Source organism: Mobula birostris, chromosome 2, assembly GCF_030028105.1.
Source record: "Mobula birostris isolate sMobBir1 chromosome 2, sMobBir1.hap1, whole genome shotgun sequence".
In the NCBI taxonomy this organism is placed as follows: domain Eukaryota; kingdom Metazoa; phylum Chordata; class Chondrichthyes; order Myliobatiformes; family Myliobatidae; genus Mobula; species Mobula birostris.
In genome coordinates this window covers 184,525,809-184,550,452 of record NC_092371.1, presented here as the reverse complement: position 1 = coordinate 184,550,452, position 24,644 = coordinate 184,525,809, and the positions used below count along the sequence as shown (strand labels likewise).

Below are 24,644 nucleotides of genomic sequence, written 5' to 3'. Positions count from 1 at the left end.
CATCTGTCACTTATCCAGTTGGTCCAGATGCAAGCTTTGATCATCTTCCTCATTGTCCACTATACCCCCAATCTACAAATTTGCTAATCCAGTTTACCACACTATCATCCAGATTGTACAGATATAAATGACAAACATCACACATCAACAGACCCAACACAGATCCCTGTGACACAAGTTATGGGTCTCCAGTCAAGAGAGGCGACTATCTACTGCCATTAGCTTGCTTCTCTCACAAAGCAAATATCCAATCCAATACACTACCCCATCTTGAATGCCAAGCTACTGAACCTTCTTAACCAATCTCCAATGAAGGACCTTGTCGAAGACATTGCTAAGGTACATGCAGTGGATAGAGGGGAACAGGTGGATGTCGTATACTTGGATTTCCAAAAGGCGTTCGATAAGGTGCCACACAAGAGACTTATAAATAAAATATGGATGCATGGAGTCGGAGGAAGTGTATTGGCATGGATAGTGGATTGGTTAACCAACAGAAAGCAGAGAGTTGGTATAAATGGGTGTTTCTCCGGTTGGCAGTCAGTGGGGAGTGGGGTGCCGCAGGGGTCGGTGCTGGGTCCGCAGCTGTTTCCCATTTACACTGATGATTTGGAAGAGGGACTGAGTGTAGCATAGCAAAATTTGCTGATGACACTAAACTGAGTAGAAAAGCAAATTGTACAGAGGATGTGGAGAGTCTACAGAGGGATATAGATAGGTTAAGTGAGTGGGCCAAGGTCTGGCAGATGGAATACAACGTTGGTAAATGCGAGATCATCCACTTTGGAAGGAATAATAGAAGAGCAGATTATTATTTAAATGGTGAAAGATTGTAGTATGCTGTTGTGCAGAGGGACTTGGGAGTGCTTGTGCATGAATTGCAAAAAGTTGGCTTGTAAGTGAAACAGGTTATTAAGAAGGCAAACGGAATGTTGGCCTTCATTGCTAGAGGGATTGAATTCAAGAGCAGGGAGGTCATGCTGCAACTATACAGGGTACTGGTAAGGCCACACCTGGAGTACTGTGTGCAGTTCTGGTGTCCATACTTAAGGAAGGGTATACTGGCTTTGGAGACAGTGCAAAGGAGGTTCACCAGGTTGATTCCAGAGATGAAAGGGTTAACCTATGAGGAGAGATTGAGTGGCCTGGGACTACACTGTCTGGATTTCGGAAGAATGAGAGGGGATCTCTTGGAAACATACAAAATTTTGAAAGGGATAGATAAGATAGAAGTAGGAAAGTTGTTTCCATTGATAGGTGAGACTAGAACTAGGGGACATTGCCTCAAGATTCAGGGGAAGAGATTTAGGATGGAGATGAGGAGAAATTGTTTTTCCCAGAGAGTGGTGAATCTGTGGAATTCTCTGCCCAGGGAAGCAGTTGAGGTTTCTTCCTAAATATATTTAAGATGCAGTTAGATAGAATTTTACATAGTAGGGGAATTAAGGGTTATGGGGAAAAGGCAGGTAGATGGAGCTGAGTTTACGGGCAGTTCAGCCATGATCTTATCGAATGGTGGAGCAGGCTCGATGGGCCGGATGGCCTACTCCTGCTCTTATTTCTTATGTTCTTATGACTTCACCTGTGGCTAAGAGTGTTTTAAATATCTCTGCTAGGGCCCCTGCAATTTCTGCACTAACCTCCCATAAGGTCCAAGGGAACGCCTTGTCAGGCCCTGTGGATTTATCCACTCTAACTTGCCTCAAGACAGCAAACACCAACTCCTCTGTAATCTATATAGGCTCCATGACCTCGCTGCTTAATTTCTTCATATCTATAGACTCTGTGTTTGTCTCCTGAGTAAATACAGATGCAAAAAATCCATTTTAGATCTCCCCCATCTATTTCAGCTCCACACATAGATTACCACTCTGATTTTCCAGAGGACCGGTATCCTTTGTATCCTTTCATTCTTAATATATCTGTAGATGCCCTTAGGAGTCCAATGGCTCCTCAGGAACTGTGGTGCACAAAATGTGCAACTGCCCCCACTTGCTTCTAATTCATCTGACCTATTCATCTTCCTGCCAAAACATACCACTGTCCTGGATTTTATCATCAGCTGCAGAGCTCATTACTTGTGCTTAGCAAAAATCATCTTGTGGGAGCACATCTCCACCTATAGCACAGAATTTAATAGAAATTAGCGTTATGCATTATGGAAAATTACAGTGGTTTTCTGGCAATTCAACCCACCCATAACACTAGGGTCACCTATACATGGATTGATTACACTTGATCATTTTAATTGATCTATTGACATAGACTATGAGCAGGTGGGATAATCTTTCCAACCTGAATCTGATTTGTCCATTCCTCCTCTGTTTTCTGTACCTTAACCAGCAATGAATCCACACCAGTAGATTAACTTCAGTACAGGGTGTTCTAATTTTATTTAATAGTCTTCTGTGGCATCTTATTGAAGGCCTTTTGAAAATTCAAATACAGAATATCAACTGGTTTGCCTTTATCACCCTGATAGTTCCAACCTCAAAAAACACTAACGGATTCATCAAACACAATTCCCTTTTCATAAATCCATGCTGACTCTGTCCAATCCTATGATCTCCCCCTCCCCCTCCCACTTTCAAATCTCTTACTAGCTCTTCCTTCAGTTAGTCCTGACGAAGGGTCTTGGCCTGTAACGTCGACTGTACCTCTTCCTAGAGATGCTGCCTGGCCTGCTGCGTTCACCAGCAACTTTGATGTGTGTTGCATTATTTTCACAATGCCTTTTTGCCTCTTTCTTAGTAACTTTCCCCAGCATTTCCTGTACTAGTGATGTCAGGCTGACTAAACAATACAGGCAACCCTACTTAACAGAGGTGAGGGGTGGCGGGGGCGGGGGAGTGAGGAAAAGGGCTGGTTGTATTTTTAGCAAATTGTGACTTTCCTTCATGTAAATATGCAGCATTTGTTCATGTATCAAGAATCACGAGTTAAAAGAAAAATGTTTTGTGTTATTGACTTTTTTCACATAAATTCTGTGAGTGAAATTTATTACTGATTTTAAATTTCTGTAAGGGTGACTTTCCATAAATAGCCACAGCATAAGGATCACCTGCAGCCACCTATTTTCTCTTCCCTCCTTTCTTAAACTATATTTGCTGCCATCCAGTCTGAGTTAACACTTCCCCACTTCATCATCCCATAATCTCTTCCAATTTGGAAATCAAAGGTAGTGTGAAAGCATCTGTCTCCCTCTCCCCTGAGACAATGGCCCTCCCTAACACTGTTCTTTGTACATATGGCAAAGAACCATTTTAACTGTGAAGGAGAAAAAAACAATATTGCTTGAATCTGAATCAGGTTTATTATTACTGACATGTGTTGTGAATTTTGTTATTTTGTGTCAGCAGCGCAATGCAAGACATAATGGTTGGTGTCAAAATGGTTGATGTGACATGTTTAGTGGGTAGTGCTTGTCGCTCTCATTTTCAGCTTCCACTGCTGGCTAGCAGTCTTGCAAAAAAGAGAGCTGAATGTGTAAGTCTTTCCCTGTCAGTACATAGCCTCTGCAACAGAAAGCCTCATGTAGTGCCTCCTTGCTGGCGACACATGGAACCTGAACTCCTTTTTGACTCAGGCTGAACTACAGAGGATGGAGAGGAGGTCTGGCCCCTGCATGCATAGCACGCAGGCCCACCGGTGTGTGGACACGCCATGGTGCTCGTGAACCAGATCCCCAGCTATAGGTAAATAGCCCCACTGCCTTGTGGGCAGCCTCAGGAGAGACAAAAGCTACGGGAGTAAACCCAGACAGCAAATCTGGAGTGGAGCTCCTGAGGCAGCTAGATGTCATTGAACATCCTTCTGGCAGCTCCTGCAGTCAAGCTGCTGCCAAATGTATTGCTTCATTAGCATTTCTTTGGAATACAGTGGTAAGGCCGAGAGGGGGTCTCGATGCTGGACATCTCAGGACTTCCATACCTTCTGCCCAGGCTTGTGATGTTGATCATCACACATTCTCATTCGAGACAGACAGATGCCAACCACCAACCACAGTGCAAAACCTAAGAAGTTACAAAAATAACTAGTACAAAAGAGGAATAACAAGATGCTGTTCTTGGGATCACAGACAGTTCAGAAATCTGATAGTAGTGGGGAGAAAGCTGTTCCTAGAACATTGAGCGAGAGTCTTCAGGCTCTTGTACCTACTCCCTGACAGTAGTCATGAGAAGAAGGCCTATCCAAGATGGTGAGTAATTATAGATGCTACCCACTTGAAGCACCATCTCTTGAAAATGTTCTTGGTGCTGTGGAGCTTTATGCCTGAAATGCTGACTCTGCAGCCTCGGCAGCTTCTTTCATCCAGCACATTGGAGCCTCCATACCAGACTATGACACAACCAGTCAGAATGCTGTCCTCCGTATGGCTCTAGAAAGTTGGTGGTGACTTTCATGGTATACCAAATCTCCTCACATTTCTGAAGAAATAGAGCCTCTGGTGTGTGTTCTTCGACACTGCATTATTGTGCTGAACTCAAGACTGATCCTCCAGGAGGGTGATGCCCAGGAACTTAAAAGTTGCTCACTCTTTCAACTTTTAAAGACTGACCCCTTAATGAGGACTGGTGTGGATTCTCCCGACTACTCCTTCCTGAATTCCACATTGAATTCCTTGGCCTTCCAGGTGTTGAGCACGAGATCGTTGTTACAACACCACTCAGCCAGCTGACCTATCTCACATCTGTACATCTGCTTGTCACCATCTAAGATTCTGCCAACGGCATTGGGGTCATCAGCAATTTTATAGGCTGTGTTTGAGCTGTGCATTACCAGACAATGATGAGTGTCGAGAGAATAGGACAGTGCGCTAAGCACGCAAACTTGAGGTGCACCTGCGTTGATTTCAGAAAGAGAGATGATATTACCAATCCGCACTGACTGTGGTCTCTCAATAAGGAGGTCAGTTTCCAGTTGCAGAAGGATGTACAGAAGCCCAGGCTTTGAAACTTGTTGAATTATACTGAGGGGTTGATTGAAAACCGAGCAGTAATTGATAAACAGCAGCCGACATATGCTTTGCAGTTATCCAGGTGCTCCAAAGCAGAGTAGGGAGCCAGGGAGATTGCTTTCACTGCAGACATGTTATCGTCGTCGTCTGAACCCTTAGTGCCTAGGTAGCACATGGGGCCTCGTAGACCTGCTATGGCAGTCGGCAAATTGCAGCAAGTCTGGGTCCTTGTTCAAACAGGAGTTAGTTCTAGCTATGACCCACATCTCTCAGCACTTCATCACATTAGATAGTTAAGGCAGCTCAGCTGCTCTCCTTGGGCAAAAATATGATTGCTGCTCTTTTGAAGCAGGTGGGAACCTTTGATTATAGCAGTGAAAGGTTGAAGATGTCCTTGAACATTCTAATCAGTAGTCAGCATAGAATTACAGTATCCAGCCAGGTACACCATCAGAGACACCTTGCAATGGTTCACTCTATTGAAATATAGTCTGATGCCAATCTCCAAGACAGATCACAGGGTCACCAGATGCTGTGGAGATTCAAAATGTGCATAAAAAGCATAGAGATCACAGGGAAGTGAAGAACCACTGTCATTTATGCTGTTAGGTTTCACCTTATAGAAAGTAATGGCAGCAAAATTCTGCCACAGCTCCCATGATTCTTATTGCCAGAGGTCTAGCCAGATATCTTTGTTCAGCCAGGGCTTTCAGCTTGGGAAAACTTGGTATGTTCTCAAAGGCACACACTCATCAATACAGGTCTTTATCAAGTCAGTGATGTCTGTGAAATATTTGTCCAAGTCCTGAATATAGTTCAGTCCACTGATTCAAAGTAGTCCTGTAAGTTGCTCCTCCATCTTTTTTGACCATATCTTCATGGTCTTCTCAACTGGTGCTGTGGTCTTCAGTGTCTGCGCATATGTTGGGAATAAAAATGCAACCATGTGATCGGACTTGCCAAAGCAGAGGCACAGTATGGCTCAGTAATCGTTCTTGATGGAAGTGTAATAGTGATTGAGTGTGTTAGCTCATCTGGTTCGGCAGGTGAAATATTGATGATAGTTTGTCAAAGACTTCTTCAATCTGGCCTAGTTAAAGACCCCATGATAATAGGAAAGGCATCTCATGACTGCTGATCACAATGCTCAACATATTCAGTGGCAGCTTGACAGTTGACTGGGTTGGAACGTACACTGTTACCAGGAGGACAGCATTGAACTCCATCGGCAGACCAAACAGATGACACTTGACCGCCAGATGTTCGTGGTTGGAGGAGAAGAGGACTGAGACAGAACTGCCACATCTTTGTACCACCATGAGTTAATAATGATAGAAATGCTATCAGATCTGTCTTTGCTTCCTGCTGCCATTTAGTCTACAGTGCGGACATTGAAGCCCTCATGTTGATACACTGTGTCTGGAGAGCTGGGAGTGAGCCACGTCTCTTTGGAACAGATTACACAACAGTCCCTGATGTCCCCTGGTACTGCAGACGCCCATCCAGACTACTTGCACTGCAGCTTATACCTAAGATAACTTCAAGGTGGAATATATACAGAGTGAGATGTGAGTGTGAATAGCATGTTTACAGGGTAATAAATGAATGAGGCCCATGATTTATTAAAACACAGCTGGAGACTATTTGGTCCATCAAGATCAAGCCAATTTCCAACAGAGCAATCCCTCTTTCTATTTCCCTGTAACCATATAACTTACTCTCTCTAACATGCCAATCAAGTTGCCTTTGATTATTTTGCCACACACCCCTACTAAGAAGTGTTATATCATGGCCAATTAACCTAACAATGCATCTATGATGTGGAAGGAAACTGGAGCAATTTATGGAAATACAGCCAACAAGCAAATTTGCAAACTCTACATAGATTCAAATCCAAGTCCTTGGAATTCTGGGACTGCAACTCCATGTTAATATATTGGTGCAGTGAAATCTAAAAATAATTTTAAAGCTACTTATCATACACTATCATTCTGCCCTCCCCACACCCAGAGATTCCTTATTCTAGCATCCAGTGACTAAATCTCCCTCCTACTTGTCATTTGCCATTAACTAGCTATAGACAGTATATTAAGGTCAAATAAATAAACAGATTCTCAGATCCTCGAGCTTGTTGAGTTTTTTGATCACTTTTATTCCCTGGTAATAATTGGGTGTAGCATAACTTATGACTGGCTCATCTAGCCTCATTATAATTGGATTTGTGCAGCAGCTGCAAATTGAAGTTGTAGTATTTACAACTTTTAGAGTATCCACTGGAACATTGCAGATTGCCATTAAATTGTGTGATAAAATATATTTGACAGATATGTGTGGTGCCTTTGCTGCACTTCATGGATGGCTTGATCTGTTATTGGAGATCAAGGCTACAATATCACTTTCCCTTGGCTGGTATCCTGATGGGCTGGATGATTACCCTGGTGATTCCAGAGGACTGCTTGAATGATAAAGCTTCTACTTTCTTATGCCCAGTGTCATTAACAAGAATTTCTGCTCAGTGGTTGAATCAAACTATACCAATTGAAGGTTCTGAGACATTAGCTGAATACCTACAGGCATTTTAAAATGATTATTTGGCTACATTGTAAAGAAAGCCAATGGGCAAGTGAATATATTTTTCTATAATGACACAATACCTGGTCATTTTGATTTTGCTATGGGAAGACTGGGTGCCTTAAAGCCATACTAAATGTCCAGCAATAGTAACATGATACATAGCAAAAATTCTCAAACAAGTTTCCAATCCTCTTTCATTACTTTATTGTGAACATCTCAGAGTATACACATTTAATCCAAAGGAAAATTCAACACACAAGGATCTAATGTTCCTAATTGATCTGTGCTTTCTTATGAATTACAACTAACATAATGCTATTCACAAATTAAACAGATTTTGCAAATTAAAGACTCCATTATTGAGATCAGTCCAGACATAAACTTCGCTTGGCAAGTAAGTGTTTGGTACTAATAATATGCTTGTTTAGTTTGTGTCATTGCAATCCCTTAAGCCACAAGAGTATATAACAAAAACCTTCTCATTATGTATAAGATTCATTAAATTGTGACAAAGAAGAATGTAATGCTGATTAAATAAAGTTATTACTTTATTCTGCTCAGTATGATCATCAAATTAATTCATTGCCTGAGACTGTAATTTTTTTGCAAGTGCAATTATATTTTACAGTTTGCCAGCTGATTATGCAAAAACAGAAATAATCCATCAGAAAATTTTTAAAAAGACTAATCAACCAAATATTTAGTAAAAGTTATATCCTCAGCTGTTATACAATAATGAAATGTTACTAACAAATATATTAGTCAAGCTGTATTGGGGGTGCACAAAACATGCTTGATTTTTTGAAAATTAATACATTTAAAAAATAATTTTAATAAGCATCTGAGAGCTGCAGCTTCAACTAAAAGCATATCGATCATTCACCGGATGACTGCCCACCAATGCTGACAATGTCTCTTGAAGATCTATCTTTGTTTCTCTTGCAAATAACTTTTTTTTCAATGTTAAATCCTGCAAGTAATCCAAGCAATGGAAATTATAAGTAACTAATTATGAGCGACGATTACACTGAGTAAAATGCATACAATCTATGTTGCTGGATAATTTGCATCAATGAAAATAATTAGATTTTGTATAAATGGGTGTTATCCAATTAACCACCTTTGGTACACTAAGTTTAATTATCACTTCCATTCATTTCATCTGAAATTATCATCTAACAGGCTGCAAGCCTGAGAACAGTGAACCCAGGCATTAGGTTACAGAGGAAAATAGTGTCTCTTTCCACTGCTGTGTAATCAAATAATTCTGACTGAATTCATCTCCTTAAAGTTTGGGGGACTCAGTACTGAGTAAGTTACACAAACTCTGGCAAGCATAACAGTATTAAAACACCAGCTACACTAGTGAACCCTCAGACCTGAACTTCTCCAGCTGGCACGTAGGATTTTTTTTTGGATTGGGATGAAGTGGGAAAACCGCATTTATTCTTTTGATATTTGTAAGCTTTCTAGCTCAAGCCGTAGCATCCTTGATGTGTATCATGGAGCCTGCTACTGAATTTGATCTGTGAGCATTTACACCAGAGGGTGCTGTGTGGTTTGGTCCATACTGCAGCAATGGGCCAGAGTATCACAGAGACACCACTAATGCTGATTATTTGCATAGAGGCCTTGGCTACTCCAGAAGTGGTCAAAAAGAGATGCACTGAAGACATTGCAGGTGAAATCTAAGTACTATTCCAAGAAACCTCTTTGTGACTGATGCCTAATGCCAGGGACACCTTAGTCTTTTTATCCAATCCACAGTTGCAAAAAGGTGGGCAGAAATGGACTCTGATCAGTGCCAGATTCATTTGGCAAAAATGCATGAGATTGTGCAGTTATTTCACAAGTCAGCAAGCCAGATTCTACTCTGACCTCAGACACCATCTGTGTGAGTTCACACCATTCTCCCTGTGACAGTGTGGGCAGGATGGTAGGAGTTGTGTGTGAGAATATTTCCGAAGTGCAGAGAGGACTCACCAGGATGTTGTCTGGGATGCAGCATTTCCAGGCTCTCCTGTCTGTGAAGAGGGACAGGAGAGCTGGGCTAGTTTTCCTTGGAGCAGAGGAGAATGCAGTGTTCTTGATATCAGTATTTATGATGAAGAGCAAAAAAAGGTAGCTAGTAAGAAAAAAATTCCTTAGTGGTACCCTCAACAAGAGAGCAATGTTTTAATGTAAGAGGGAGGAAATTCAGAGTGGATTTCATAAAGGGTTTTTTTTTCCACCCAGCTCCACCTGTGGCCATAGGGGAGGTGCATACCCCAGCAACATTTAAGAAGTATTTAGATGACCACTAGAAAGGCTGTGGTATAGAAGACTATGGATCAAGGTACCAGATAATGGGATCAGTATAGACAGATATCTGTCAGTGAGCATGAATACAGATGGCTGAAGTTATTGCTTCCGTGTTGTATGACTCTCTAACTTTAGTGGGTTAGACAGAAATAAGTGGTATTGAGATGGGCTGAATGGCCTTTTCTTATGCCTTATTTACTAGTACCAAAGGATTTTTACCTGTAGAGCAGCAATTCATTTCCCATTCCCCTCTACAACTGCTGATCGATAACCATCACTATGTCGAGCATGGAGAACTGAACGATGTGCAGCTACTTTGTCGAACTGTACAGTTCTGAAATATGGCTTTTGGCTCACTACATCCACACTGACCTGTTTGCCATCAACAGTAGCCACAATGTACCATATTAACCTTTTTCTCAGCAGATAGCAATCAGCCCGAGGGGTCATTCATTGGTGACAAAGCGTGGGGTTTAAAAAGAGCTTCGGGTTTTTTTGGGCTTTTTTCTCAGTTGCATGGCAATGAGTGCTGGACCGATAAAAAGAAAGAAGGTGTAAATGGAATGTTCATTGTTGGAGTGGGACAATGTTAGAGTGGTCTGGCTTTGGCTCAACAGGCTTAGATGAGGACAGACTTGGCAAACACAGGCAGAGGATCTAAATAAGTAAAGTTTCTAGTAAGGTTTTTTTTCTTTTAGTGCGCTGAGAATGGTTGCAGAGATAGTGGTATGTTTCCTGCATGCAATATAGAAGACCTATAGTCTCCCTGATAACTACATCTACACAAAGTTTACTGAGTTGCAGCTCTTCAGATACCATGTTAAGGAAATGGAGCTGCAGCTGGATGATTCTGGCTCTGTGGCTCAGAAGGGACGGGAGAGAGAGGAGGAGTGCAGTAATGATAGGGGATTTGATCAGAGAAGCGGAAAGCAGATTCTGTGAAAGAGACACCCAGATGGTACATTGCCTCCTAGGTGCCAGGGTCAGGAATATCTTAGATCTCAACCAGTTGTTGTGGAGTATATTGGTACCAATGACATAGATCAGTGGTCCCCAACCTCCGGGCTGCAGACCGATACATTGCTGCGAAGAATCCAACAGTGCAGTGGTAGCCAGAACGCACCCAGCACATCTTTAAGAAAAAAACCAAAATAAACAAGCTAATTAATTAGGTGCCGCCCAGCACATAAATAATTAGCTTGTTTACTTTGGCTTTTTTCTTAAAGATGTGCTAGGTGTGTCCTGGCTACCACTGCACTCCTGCATTCTTCGTGGCAATGTATCGGTCCGCGGCCCGGAGGTTGGGGACCACTGACATAGAGAGGAAAAGGGACGAGGTCCTTAAAAGAGAATTTAGAGGGTTAGGCAGAAAACTGAAAAGCAAGATCTCCAGCATAGTAATCTCTGGATTGCTGCCTGTGCCATGTGCTAGTGAGGTTAAGAATAGGACGATATGGCAGATGAGTGTGTGGCTGAAGAATATGTGCTGGGGACAGGGTTTCATATTTCTGGATCATTTGGATCTCTTCAGGGGAAGCTATACCCTGTACAAAATGGATGGGTTATACCTGATTCCAAGGGGAACCAATATCTTTGCAGGCAGGTTTGCTAAAGCTGTTGGGGAAGGTTTAAACTAATTCGGCAGGGCGATTGAAACTGGAGTAATAGGGCTAAGGATGGGGCAGTTGATACACAAGTAGATGCAGTATGTAGTGAGATTGTGAGGAAGGACGATCAGATGATAGGGCAAAATTGCAGTCAGTGGGATGAGTTAAAATGTAATGGGACAAAACCGAAAAGAGTGATGCATACAGGACTGAAGGCAATATATTTGAATGCATGCAGTATACCAAATAAAGCAGATAATCTTGTAGTGCACTTAGAGATTGGCAGGTATGATGTTGTGGGCATCTCTGAGTCATGGCTGAGAGAAGATCATAGTTGGGAACTTAAAATTCAAGGATAAATATTGTATCGAAAAGACAGGCAGATAGGAAGAGGGTGTGTGCTGGCTCTATTGGTAAAAAATGACATCAAATCCTTGTAAAGAGGTGACATGCCTCTAGGATTGGAAAATGTACAATTCCTGTGGGTAGATTTAAGAAAATGCAAGGATAAAAAGACACTAATGGGAGTTAGATATAGGCCTCCAAACAGCAGCCAGGATGTCAACAACAAATTACATCAGGAGATGAAAAAGCATGTAAAATGGGCAATGTTGTGATAATCGTGGGGGATTTCAATATGCAGGTAGATTGGAAAATTTTGGTTGGTGCTGGATCCCAAAGAGGGAATTTGTAGAATGCCTACGAGATAGCTTTTTAGACCAGCTTCTGGTTGAGCCTACTAGAAGAATGACAATTCTGGATTGGATGTTATGTAATGACCCAGGTTTGATTAGGAAGCTTAAGGTAAAGCAACCCTTAATATGATAGTATTTTTCCTGCAGTTTGAGAAGGAGAAACTAAAATTGGGGAATCAGTATTATAGTGGAGTAAAGGGAATTATAGAGGCATGAGATAGAAGCTGGCCAAAGTTGATTGGAAGGAGACACTTGCAGGGATGACAGCAGAACAGAAATGGCTGATTGTTTCGAGGGGTGGGGGGGGGGGAGAATTTGTAAAGCATAGGAAAGATACATCCCAAAGATGAAGAAGTATTCTAAAGGGAGGATGAGGCAACCATGGCTGACAAGGTATGGCAAAGTCAGCATTAAGGCAAAAGAGAGGGCATATTATACAGCAAAAAAAATAAAAAGACAATAGATCGGGAAGCTTTTAAAAACCAACAGAAGGCAATTAAAAAGCCATAAAAAGAGAAAGGATGAAATATGAAGGTAAGCTAGCCAATAATATAAAAGAGGATACAGAAAACATTCTTTCAGATACACAAGGAGAAAATAGGGACGAGAGTGAAATTTGAAAATGACACTGGAGCGGTAGTAATGGGGAACAAAGAAATGGCAGAGCAAGTCAATAAGTATTTTGTGTCAGATTTCACTGTGGGAGACGCTGGCAGAATTCCAGAAATATGAGGGTATTGGGGGCAACAACAATTGCTGTTGCTACTACCAAGGAGAAGGTGCTTGGGAAATTGAAAACTCAGAAGGTAGATAAGTCACCTGGACCAGATGGGCTGCACCCCAGGGTTCTGAAGGAGGTAGTTAAAGAGATTGTGGAGGCATCAGTAATAATCTTTCAAGAATCACTAGATATTGGAACGGTTCCTGAGGACTGGAAAATTGTAAACTCCACTCCACTCCTTAAGTAGTCAGGGAAGCAAAAGAAAGAAAATTATAGGCTACTTAGCTTGACTTCAGAGGATGGCTGGAAAGATGTTCAAGCCTATTATTAAGGATGAGGATTCGGAGTACTTGAAGGCACATGATAAATTAGGCCAAAGCCTGCATGGTTTTCTAAAGAGGAAATGTTGCCTGACAAATCTGTTGGAAATAACGGGCAGGATAAATAAAGGAGAGTCAGGGGATGTTTCTTTCTTGGATTTCCAGAAGTCTTTTTGTGAGGTGACACATGAGCCTGCTGAAGAAGATGAGATCTCATGGCATTACAGGAAAGGTATGAGCATGGATAGAGTGTTGGCTGATTAGCAGGAGGAAAAGAGTGAGAAAAAAGGGAGCCTTTTTTGGTTGGCTGATGGTGACTACTGGTGTTCTGTAGGGTCTGTGTTGGGATCACTTCTTCTCACGTTATATGTCAATGATTTGGATGAAGAAATTGATGGCTTTGTGGCCAAGTTTCTGAATGATATGAAGACAGGTGGAGGGGTAGACAGTGTTGAGGAAGCTGGGTGGCTGCAGGAGGACTTAGACAGATTGAAGGAATGGGCAAAGACGTGTCAGATGGAATATAGTGCAAGGAAATGTATGGTCATGCAATTTGACAGAAAGAATAAAAGCATGGACTACTTTCTAAATGGGGAGGAAATTCAAAAATCTGAGGCGTAAGAGATTTGGGAGTCCCCGTGCAGGATTGCCTAAAGATTAACGTGCAGTTTGAGTCAATGGTAAGGACTGCAGATGTAATGTTAGCATTCATTTCAAGAGGACTAGAATACAAAAGCAAGGATGTAATGCCAAGGCTTTATAAGGCATTAGTCAGACTGCACTTCTAAGCGTACTGAGCAGTTTTGGTCCCATTATCTAAGAAAGAATGTGCTGACATTGGAGAGAGTCCAGAGGAAGTTTACGTGAATGATTCCAGGAATGAAAGGGTTAACACATGAGGGTTGTTTGATAGCTCTGGGCCTGTAGTCACTGGAGTTTATAAGAATGAATAGGGATCTCATTGAAACCTATCGAATATTGAAAGGTCTGGATAGAGTGGATGTGGAGAGGATGTTTACCCTAGTTGAGATGTCTAAGACCAGAGGGCACAGCCTTAGAATTGAGGGACTCCATTTCAAACAGAGGTAAGGAAAAATTTCTTTAGTCAGAGGATGATGAATCTGTCGAATTCTTTGCCACAGACGGCTGTGCAGGCCAAGTTATTAAGTATATTTAAGGTGGTGGTTCATAGGATCTTGATTAACTAGGGTGTCAAAGATTATGGGAATAAAGCTGAAGAATGGGGTTGAGAGGGATAGTAAAGCCATGATGGAATGGCAGACCAGATTTGATGGGCCAAATTGCTCCTATAGTCGGTCTTATGGTCTTAATGTCTTATGTTCTTCCATGCCTTGCCTATTCAACTTCCTGTTTATAACTGTCATTGTAATTATTTCATATTCTACCACCTCCTCTGGCAGTACACTCCAAGTATTAACCATTCACTGTGGGAAAAATCCTTCTACTCAAATCTCCTTTAAAACTCCCTCCTTTCCTCCTTAACCTGTGACCTCGTTTTTGATACCCCTACCACAGAGAAAAGATTCTGACTATCTAGTTAATACATGCCTCTTATTGTTTGATACACTTCTGTTAGGCCACTTCTCAGCCTTCTCCACAGGGAAAATAAACCCCGCCTCTGCAATTTCTCCCCATTACTGACTCAATCCAGTCAACAACCAAGTGAATCCCTGCTGCGCCCTTTTCACTGCAATCACATCCTTCCTGTGGTGTGGTTACCATAACTGCATACAAGACTCTAAACAGTGTTTTCCAAAGTTGCAAGGTAATGCCCCAATATTTTTATGGTGTGCAGTAAAGGGTGGGCATTTCACATACATGCAAACTACAGTTGCGGGAATATGGAGAAGGAAACAACATTCAAGTCAAGAATGAAAGTCAAAACTTATTGAGTCCTGAGGCAGGGTTTCGACACAAAATGTTGAGCCTTCCTTTCCACCCACAGGTATTGCTTGACTTGCTGAGTTCTTCCAATAGATTGTTATGCTGTTTACCTGCTTCGTGACATTGTCTACCTCTGTTGCAACTTTCAGCGAACTATGAACTTGGGCCCTAACGTCTCTGTTCATCAACATTCCTTGCCACCAACCAGTTACTGGAGTTTAGGAGAATGAGGAGGAATCTCATTGAAACCTATTGAATATTGAAAGACCTGAATAGAGAGGATGTGACAAAGATGTTTCCTACAGTGCAGAAGTCTAGGACCAGAACACACAGCCTCAAAATGGAAGAACATCTCTCCAGAACAGGGATGAGGTGGAATTTCTTTAGCCAGAATGGCAAATCTGCAGAATTCATTGCCACTGATGGCTGTGGAGGACAAGTCATTTAAGTATATTTAGAGTGGAGGTTGATAGGTTCTTGATTGGTAAGGACACCAGAGATTGCAGGGAAAAGGCAGGAAAATGCGTGAGTGGGCCAGTGAAGGACTGGAGCTTTGAGGCTTTGACTCGAGAGGCTTCGACGAGAAGAGGCGGAGGACAAGCTAGCTCGCAGTTAGTTTTTACAATGTCTCCTGAGACAGTGATGTGCCTCTCATGTGAGATGTGACAGTCTTGGGGGATCTCCCCTCTCCTGCAGAGTCACATCTGCCAGAAGTGCATACGGCTGGGCAATCTGGAAGACTGTGTAAGGAAGCTGGAGCAGCAGCTGGATGACCTTCGACTCATAAGGGAGAATGAGGCAGTCATAGATGAGATCTACAGGGAGGTAGTCACACCCAGGCTGTCGGAAGCAGTCGTTGGGTGACAGTCAGAGGGGGGGAAAGTGAAGATGAGCAGACAGGTAGTGCAGAGCACCCCTGTAGCCATTCCCCTGAATAATAAGCTTACCATCCTGGATACTGTTGGCAGGGACGACCGACCAAGTGTGAGCCACGGTGGCAAGGCCTCCGGCACTGAGTCTGACTCTGTGGTGCAAAAGGGTGGGATGCAGACATTGGAGACTCTATAGTCAGGGGAGCAGACAGGAGATTTTGTGGATGTGAGAAGGACACCCGCATGGTTTGTTGCCTCCCGGGTGCCAGGGTCCGGGATGTCTCTGACCGGGTGCACGACATCCTGGTATGAGAAGGAAAGCAACCAGAAGTCATGATACATGTTGGGACCAATGACATAGGCAGGAAGAGGGATGAGGTCCTGAAGTGTGAGTTTCAAGAACTAGGCAGAAGGCTGAAGAACAGGACCTCAAGGGTGGCATTCTCAGGATTGCTGCCAGTGCTACGTGACAGTGATGGTAAGAATTGGAGGAGATGGCAGTTGAATGCGTGGCTGAGAAGTTGGTGCAGGGAGCAGGGTTTTAGATTTTTAGATAATTGGGATCTCTTCTGGGGAAGGTGGGACCTGTACAGATTGGATGGGTTGCACCTGAACTCGAGGGGGAGCAATATGCTTGCAGGTAGGTTTGCTAGCATGGTTCGGGAGGGTTTAAACTAATTTGCAAGGGGGATGGGACCCAGAGCGATAGAGCAGTGAAAGAAGTGCATGGAGTAAAGCCAGATCTAACATACAGACAGGCTTTGAGGAAAGAGAAGCAGAATAAATGGTGTAAAGACAGTAAGGTAGAAGGGCTGAAATGTGTGTACCTCAATGCAAGAAGCATCAGGAACAAAGGTGATGAATTGACAGCTTGGATACATACATGGAATTATGATGTAGTGGCCATTACAGAGACTTGGCTGGCACCAGGGCAGGAATGGATTCTCAATATTCCTGGATATCAGTGCTTTAAAAGGGATAGAGAGGGCGGAAAAGGGGGAGGAGGGGTGGCATTACTGGTCAGGGATACTATTACAGCTACAGAAAGGGTGGATAATGTAACAGGATCCTCTTTTGAGTCAATATGGGTGGAAGTCAGGAACAGGAAGGGAGCAGTTACTCTACTGGGGGTATTCTATAGGCCCCCGGTAGCAGTAGAGATACAGAGGAGCAGATTAGGAGGCAGATTTTGGAAAGGTGCAAAAATAACAGGGTTGTTATCATGGGTGACTTTAACTTCCCTAATATTGATTGGCACCTGATTAGTTCCAAGGGTTTAGACGGGGCAGAGTTTGTTAAGTGTGCCCAGGACGGATTCCTGTCACAGTATGTGGACAGACTGACCAGGGGGAATGCCATACTAGATCTAGTACTAGGTAATAAACCGGGTCAGGTCACAGATCTCTCAGTGGATGAGCATCTGGGGGACAGTGACCACCGCTCTCTAGCCTTTAGCATTATCATGGAAAAGGATAGAATCAGAGAGGACAGGAAAATTTTTAATTGGGGAAAGGCAAATTATGAGGCTATAAGGCTAGAACTTGCGGGTGTGAATTGGGATGATGTTTTTGCAGGGAAATGTACTATGGACACGTGGTTGATGTTTAGAGATCTCTTGCGGGATGTTAGGGATAAATTTGTCCCAGTGAGGAAGATAAAGAATGGTAGGGTGAAGGAACCATGGGTGACAAGTGAGGTGGAAAATCTAGTCAGGTGGAAGAAGGCAGCATACATAACGTTTAGGAAGCAAGGATCAGATGGGTCTATTGAGGAATATAGGGAAGCAAGAAAAGAGCTTAAGAAGGGGCTGAGAAGAGCAAGAAGGGGGCATGAGAAGGCATTGGCGAATGGGGTAAAGGAAAACCCCAAGACATTCTTCAATTATGTGAAGAAAAAAAGGATGACAGGAGCAAAGGTAGGACCGATTAGAGATAAAGGTGGGAAGATGTGCCTGGAGGCTGTGGAAGTGAGCGAGGTCCTCAATGAATACTTCTCTTTGGTATTCAGTTGGAAACTGAGGCACAGTTGGAAATTGGTAAGTATGATGTTGTGGGAATAACAGAGACATGGCTTCAAGTGGACAGGGCCTGGGAAATGAATATTCAAGGGTATACATCCTATCGAAAGGACAGACTGATGGGCAGAGGGGGTGGGGTGGCTCTGTTGGTGAGGAATGATATTCAGTCCCTTGCGAGGGGGGACATAAAATCAGGAGACGTGGAGTCAGTATGGATAGAACTGAGAAATTCTAAGGGTAGAAAGACCCTAATGGGTGTTATCTACAGGCCCCCAAACAGTAGTCTGGATGTAGGGTGTAAGTTGAATCAAGAGTTAAAATTGGCATGTCGCAAAGGTAATGCTACAGTTGTTATGGGGGACTTCAACATGCAGGTAGACTGGAGGAATCAGGTTGGTGCTGGACCCCAAGAAAGGGAGTTTGTGGAGTCCCTCCGAGATGGATTCTTAGAACAGCTTGTACTGGAGCCTACCAGAGAGAACACAATTCTAGATTTAGTGTTGTGCAATGAACCGGGTTTGATCAGGGACCTCGAGGTAAAGGAGCCATTAGGAGGTAGTGACCATAATATGCTAAGGTTTAATCTACAATTTGAGAGGGAGAAGGGAAACTCGGAAGTGTCAGTATTACAGTTGAACAACTATGGTGCTATGAGGGAGGAGCTGGCAAAAGTTGGATTGGGAAACTTTTAAAGAGCAACAGAAGGTAACTAAAAAGGCAATACGTGGAGAAAAAATGAGGTACGAAGGTAAACTAGCCAAGAATATAAAGGAGGATAGTAAAAGCTTCTTTAGGTATGTGAAAAGGAAAAAAATAATTAAGACCAAAATTGGGCCGTTGAAGACAGAAGCGGGTGAATTTATTATGGGGAACAAGGAAATGGCAGGCGAGTTGAACAGGTACTTTGGATCTTTCTTCACTAGGGAAGACACAAACAATTTCCCAGATGTAATACTGGTCAAAAAGACCTAGGATAATGGATGAATTGAAGGAAATTTATATTAGGCAGGAATTGGTGATGGATAGGCTATTGGGTCTGAAGTCCCCGGGACCTGATGGTCTGCATTCCAGAGTACTTAAGGAGGTGGCTTTAGAAATCGTGGACGCATTGGTAATCATTTTCCAATGTTCTATAGATTCAGGATCAGTTCCTGTGGATTGGAGGGTGGCTAATGTTTTCCCTCTCTTCAAGAAGGAAGGAAGAGAGAAAACAGGGAATTATAGACCGGTTAGCCTGACGTCAGTGGTGGGAAAGATGCTGGAGTCAATTATAAAAGATGAAATTACAACATATCTGGATAGTAGTAACAGGATTGGTCCAAGTCAGCATGGATTTACGAAGGGGATATCGTGCTTGACTAATCTTCTGGAATTTTTTGAGGATGTAACTATGAAAATGGACAAGGGAGAGCCAGTGGATGTAGTGTACCTGGACTTTCAGAAAGCCTTTGATAAAGTCTCACATAGGAGATTAGTGGGCAAAATTAGGGCACATGGTATTGGGGGCAGAGTACTGACATGGATTGAAAATTGGCTGGCTGACAGAAAACAAAGAGTAGTGATTAACGGGTCCCTTTCGGAATGGCAGGCGGTGACCAGTGGGGTACCGCAGGGTTCAGTGCTGGGACCGCAGCTGTTTACAGTATATATTAATGATTTAGATGAGGGAATTAAAAGTAACATTAGCAAATTTGCCGATGCCACAAAGCTGGGAGGCAGTGTGAAATCTGAGGAGGATGTTATGAGAATACAGGGTGACTTGGACAGGCTGGGTGAGTGGGCAGATGCATGGCAGATGCAGTTTAATGTGGATAAATGTGAGGTTATCCACTTTGGTGGTAAGAACGGGAAGGCAGATTATTATCTAAATGGAGTCAAGTTAGCAAAAGGGGAAGCACAATGAGATCTAGGTGTTCTTGTACATCAGTCACTGAAAGCAAGCATGCAAGTACAGCAGGCAGTGAAAAAAGCTAATGGCATGCTGGCCTTCATAACAAGGGGAATTGAGTATAAAAGCAAAGAGGTCCTTCTGCAGCTGTACAGGGCCCTGGTGAGACCACACCTGGAGTACTGTGTGCAGTTTTGGTCTCCAAATTTGAGGAAGGACATTCTTGCTATTGAGGGAGTGCAGCGTAGGTTCACAAGGTTAATTCCCGGGATGGCAGGACTGTCATATGTCGAAAGTTTGGAGTAACTGGGCTTGTATACTCTGGAATTTAGAAGGCTGAGAGGGGATCTTATTGAAACATATAAGATTATTAAGGGATTGGACACGCTGCAGGCAGGAAGCATGTTCCCGCTGATGGGTGAGTCCAGAACTAGAGGCCACAGTTTAAGAATAAGGGGTAGGCCATTTAGAACGGAGTTGAGGAAAAACTTTTTCACCCAGAGAGTGGTGGATATATGGAATGTTCTGCCCCAGAAGGCTGTGGAGGACAAGTCTCTGGATGCTTTCAAGAAAGAGATGGATAGAGCTCTTAAAGATAGCAGAATCAAAGGTTATGGGGATAAGGCAAGAGCTGGATACTGATTGTGGATGATCAGCCATGATCACAGTGAATGGCAGTGCTGACTCAAAGGGCTGAATGGCCTACTCCTGCACCTATTGTCTATTGTCTCTTGTCTATTGTATTCACCAGTGAGAGGGAACTTGATGATGGTGAGGACAATACGAGTGATGTTGATGTTCTGGAGCATGTTGATATTAAGGGAGAGGAGGTGTTGGAGTTGTTAAAATACATTAGGACAGATAAGTCCCCGGGGCCTGACGGAACATTCCCCAGGCTGCTCCACGAGGCAAGAGAAGAGATTGCTGAGCCTCTGGCTAGGATCTTTATGTCCTCATTGTCCACGGGAATGGTACCGGAGGATTGGAGGGAGGCGAATGTTGTCCCCTTGTTCAAAAAAGGTAGTAGGGACAGTCCGGGTAATTATAGACCAGTGAGCCTTACGTCTGTGGTGGGAAAACTGTTGGAAAAGTTTCTTAGGGATAGGATCTATAGGCATTTAGAGAATCATGGTCTGATCAGGGACAGTCAGCGTGGCTTTGTGAAGGGCAGATCGTGTCTAACAAGCCCGATAGAGTTCTTTGAGGTGGTGACCAGGCATATAGATGAGGGTAGTGTAGTGGATGTGATCTATATGGATTTTAGTAAGGCATTTGACAAGGTTCCACACAGTAGGCTTATTCAGAAAGGTAGAAGGCATGGGATCCAGGGAAGTTTGGCCAAGTGGATTCAGAATTGGCTTGCCTGCAGAAGGCAGAGGGTGGTGGTCGAGGGAGTACATTCAGATTGGAGGATTGTGACTAGTGGTGTCCCACAAGGATCTGTTCTGGGACCTCTACTTTTCCTGATTTTTATTAACAACCTGGATGTGGGGGTAGAACGGTGGGTTGGCAAGTTTGTAGACGACACAAAGGTTGGTGGTGTTTTAGATAGTGTAGAGGATTGTCAAAGATTGCAGAGAGATATTGATAGGATGCAGAAGTGGGCTGAGAAGTGGCAGATGGAGTTCAACCCGGAGAAGTGTGAGGTGGTACACTTTGGAAGGACAAACTCCAAGGCAGAGTACAAAGTAAATGGCAGGATACTTGGTAGTGTGGAGGAGCAGAGGGATCTCGGGGTACATGTCCACAGATCCCTGAAAGTTGCCTCACAGGTGGATAGGGTAGTTAAGAAAGCTTATGGGGTGTTAGCTTTCATAAGTCGAGGGATAGAGTTTAAGAGTCGCGATGTAATGGTGCAGCTCTATAAAACTCTGGTTAGGCCACACTTGGAGTACCGTGTCCAATTCTGGTCACCTCACTATAAGAAGGATGTGGAAGCATTGGAAAGGGCACAGAGGAGATTTACCAGGATGCTGCCTGGTTTAGAAAGTATGCATTATGATCAGAGATTAAGGGAGCTAGGACTTTCACTCTTTGGAGAGAAGGAGGATGAGAGGAGACATGATAGAGGTGTACAAGATAATAAGAATAGATAGAGTGGCTAGCCAGCACCTCTTCCCCAGGGCACCACTGCTCAATACAAGAGGACATGGCTTTAAGGTAAGGGGTGGGAAGTTCAAGGGGGTATTAGAGGAAGGTTTTTCACTCAGAGAGTGGTTGGTGCGTGGAATGCACTGCCTGAGTCAGTGGTGGAGGCAGATACACTAGTGAAGTTTGAGAGACTACTAGACAGGTATATGGAGGAATTTAAGGTGGGGGCTTATATGGGAGGCAGGGTTTGAGGGTCAGGACAACATTGTGGGCTCAAGGGCCTGTACTGTGCTGTACTATTCTATGTTCTATGTTCTAAAATGAGCTTGAAAGGGATAGTAAATCTGCCATGCTGGAATTCTGCTCCTATGTCTTATGGTTCCTGTACATGTCCTAACCCTACCTGACTGCCCAAAATGGACATCACATTCATTAGGATTAACTTTCATCGTTGAGTGTTACACCCAGCTCGCCATTGGATCTATATGCTACTGCATCCCTTGATAAGTTCCCACGCTCTCCGCAATGCTACCAGTTCTTATATCACCTCAAAGTATATTTTAAAAAGGTGATTTAAAAATAAGGTGAATTAAATATATTAAAAATAATTAGCAAACCATCCATTACTTATAAATTATTGGTTAAGAAATATCATCCACAGAATATCCTGATTTACCGTATCATTCAGTTAGGGTCTGGAGCACGGGCCACAGTCCTCATTTGTTATTTTCATAACCATCTGGAAAAATGTAAGAGCACAGAGTCACTTTAATACGTACGCATAAGAATGTACAACAGATTAATATGTACATTTTACAATCAGAAAATTTCTAGTAATTTTCTCTTTCTTATGAGTACATTAAAGATTTAATTTGACAAAAGAATGCTAATTTTTGCTAATAGCCTGAGATTAATGGTGAGCAATATCCAATGTTGTGTCCAAAAAACTGTGGCTGGCTGATGTGTATAAAGCATTAGAATCATTTTACACATTATTGATAATTTGTCTTTGTAAACACTGTGTTACTAGCTCATTTACAGCCTTATAACATGCAAGGAATAGACGACAGCAAAAATGCAGCACTTGATACACCTTCCTAAATTTCAAGCTTGTTAGTGTACATGCTGAACCGGTCTTTGTAGATGAATATTCAAGTATAATTTTTTCCTCAGTAAGTAACTTCATGGACTATTGTGAGTGTATGTTAAACCAATTGATGTGTATCATTGAGGTCCATCAAGTGATTTAAATCAATGGTAGGTATTACAAAATGGTTCCAGTTAAATGTTATATTTTACTTGATGATTCCCCACATAAATCTAGATAAACTGTCATCTTGTTTTTGTGAAGTACTAAATCTTACCAGGTCTATGCACCTAAAAAACCTACCCTTGAACTTTGCTGACCTCCTTAAATGAAATCCAAACAGTTTTCTGAATTTCTCCTGTCCCCTTGATACCTGAAATGCAAACCATGGTCTTTCAGCCAATTCTTCCAATTTCCTTAAATGACACCTCTAGCACAACTAGAAGTCATTGTCCTATCCAACCACCAAACATATACTGTAGGTTCTGATGTCCTAAACTAGAGAGAAATAGTTAGCAGTAAGCATGAATAGAATGTTTTTTTCCCCCACAGGCTTTCTTTAGAAGAAAACGTTCCATAGCTTGTTTCTAAATAAATGTTTTATCTAGTATTTAAAGCAGATAACCAAGATAACAAACTTTATAATCAGGGAAAAGGGACATAATTAAATCTTTGGGCAAAGCTAATAGGTAAAACACTTTTACTTCCAAAATAATAATGTTTAAAAAAAAAAGATAATAATGAGAAGCAATATTAAAGGACAAATTTTAAATTAAATATCTTTAATAAATACTGTAAATCCAGCCACAAAAGAGGTGCTTAAGGAGAAGAACAAAGATCAATAAGGACTGAGAAAAGTAAGAAAGAGAATCTGGCAACTATTGACACCAACAGGAAAAAGCAAATATTGGGTTCAGTTGCTGGGATGCACCTAATGAGAAGCTCTTGCTGGAATAGAAATGGTAGCACACTATTGGACACAATGTTGAGAGGGAAAATAAATCAGCCATGACTCCTGCATTTGATTATTTTCTTCATATAGAAATCAGATGAGAGCAGGGTCAATAGAGACACATGAAACTCCAGTAGTTGTCTCCAATCTTCAAGGCAAATGGAAATGGCAAGGGTGGAGTGCCATGGGAGGAGAGTAGGAAAGGTGGCAGAAAAGGAGTGCCAGGAGTGGTAGGGGTTGCAGACTCACCCGGCCCTGAGACACCAGGCAAGGTCATTTGGTTCCAAACAATTGGTTTATTGATCATTACAGAATGTCACTCTGGTGCTGCCTGCTCCCTCTGCTCCTCCTTTGCCATTTTCCAACCATTATTCTACTCTTCCAGCCTCCTTCCCACTCTCAATCCAAAATAGAGACCCATATTAGAGCCAGGTTTATCATTACCTACCTCTGCAGTGAAATTTGTTTTTTTTTTTGCAGGAGTACAGTGCAATACATAAACTTACTACAGTACTATACAAAAATTGTAGGCATCATATATATATATATTCTTTGGGGTTCATTTTCTTGTTGCCATTTACAGAGAAAGAAGAAATACAATCGACAAAGACTGACAAATGTGTAATGTGTCAAAAATGACAAATTGTGTAGGTTAAA

At 42.5% G+C, this 24,644-nt stretch overlaps 1 protein-coding gene across 19 annotated transcripts in view; it reads right to left on the bottom strand.

Annotated features, from left to right (window-relative positions):
• Positions 1 to 7,718: 7,718 nt before the first annotated feature.
• The window catches only part of LOC140193954 (doublecortin domain-containing protein 2), a 167,912-nt gene continuing 150,986 nt past the window's right edge, over positions 7,719 to 24,644 (bottom strand). For 17 of the 19 annotated variants that reach the window (XR_011885004.1, XM_072251174.1, XM_072251168.1 and 14 more), the window contains 3 exons: positions 23,339 to 23,408; positions 22,625 to 22,687; positions 7,719 to 8,501 (listed from right to left, as the gene is read on the bottom strand). Coding sequence is in view for 18 of the 19 variants with exons in the window: in XM_072251174.1 (XP_072107275.1) it covers positions 22,665 to 22,687; positions 23,339 to 23,408 (93 nt within the window). In the remaining variant the exon portion in view is untranslated. The remainder of the gene's footprint in view (positions 8,502 to 22,624; positions 22,688 to 23,338; positions 23,409 to 24,644) is intronic. The other 2 variants (XM_072251178.1, XM_072251185.1) reach the window with 1 other exon arrangement.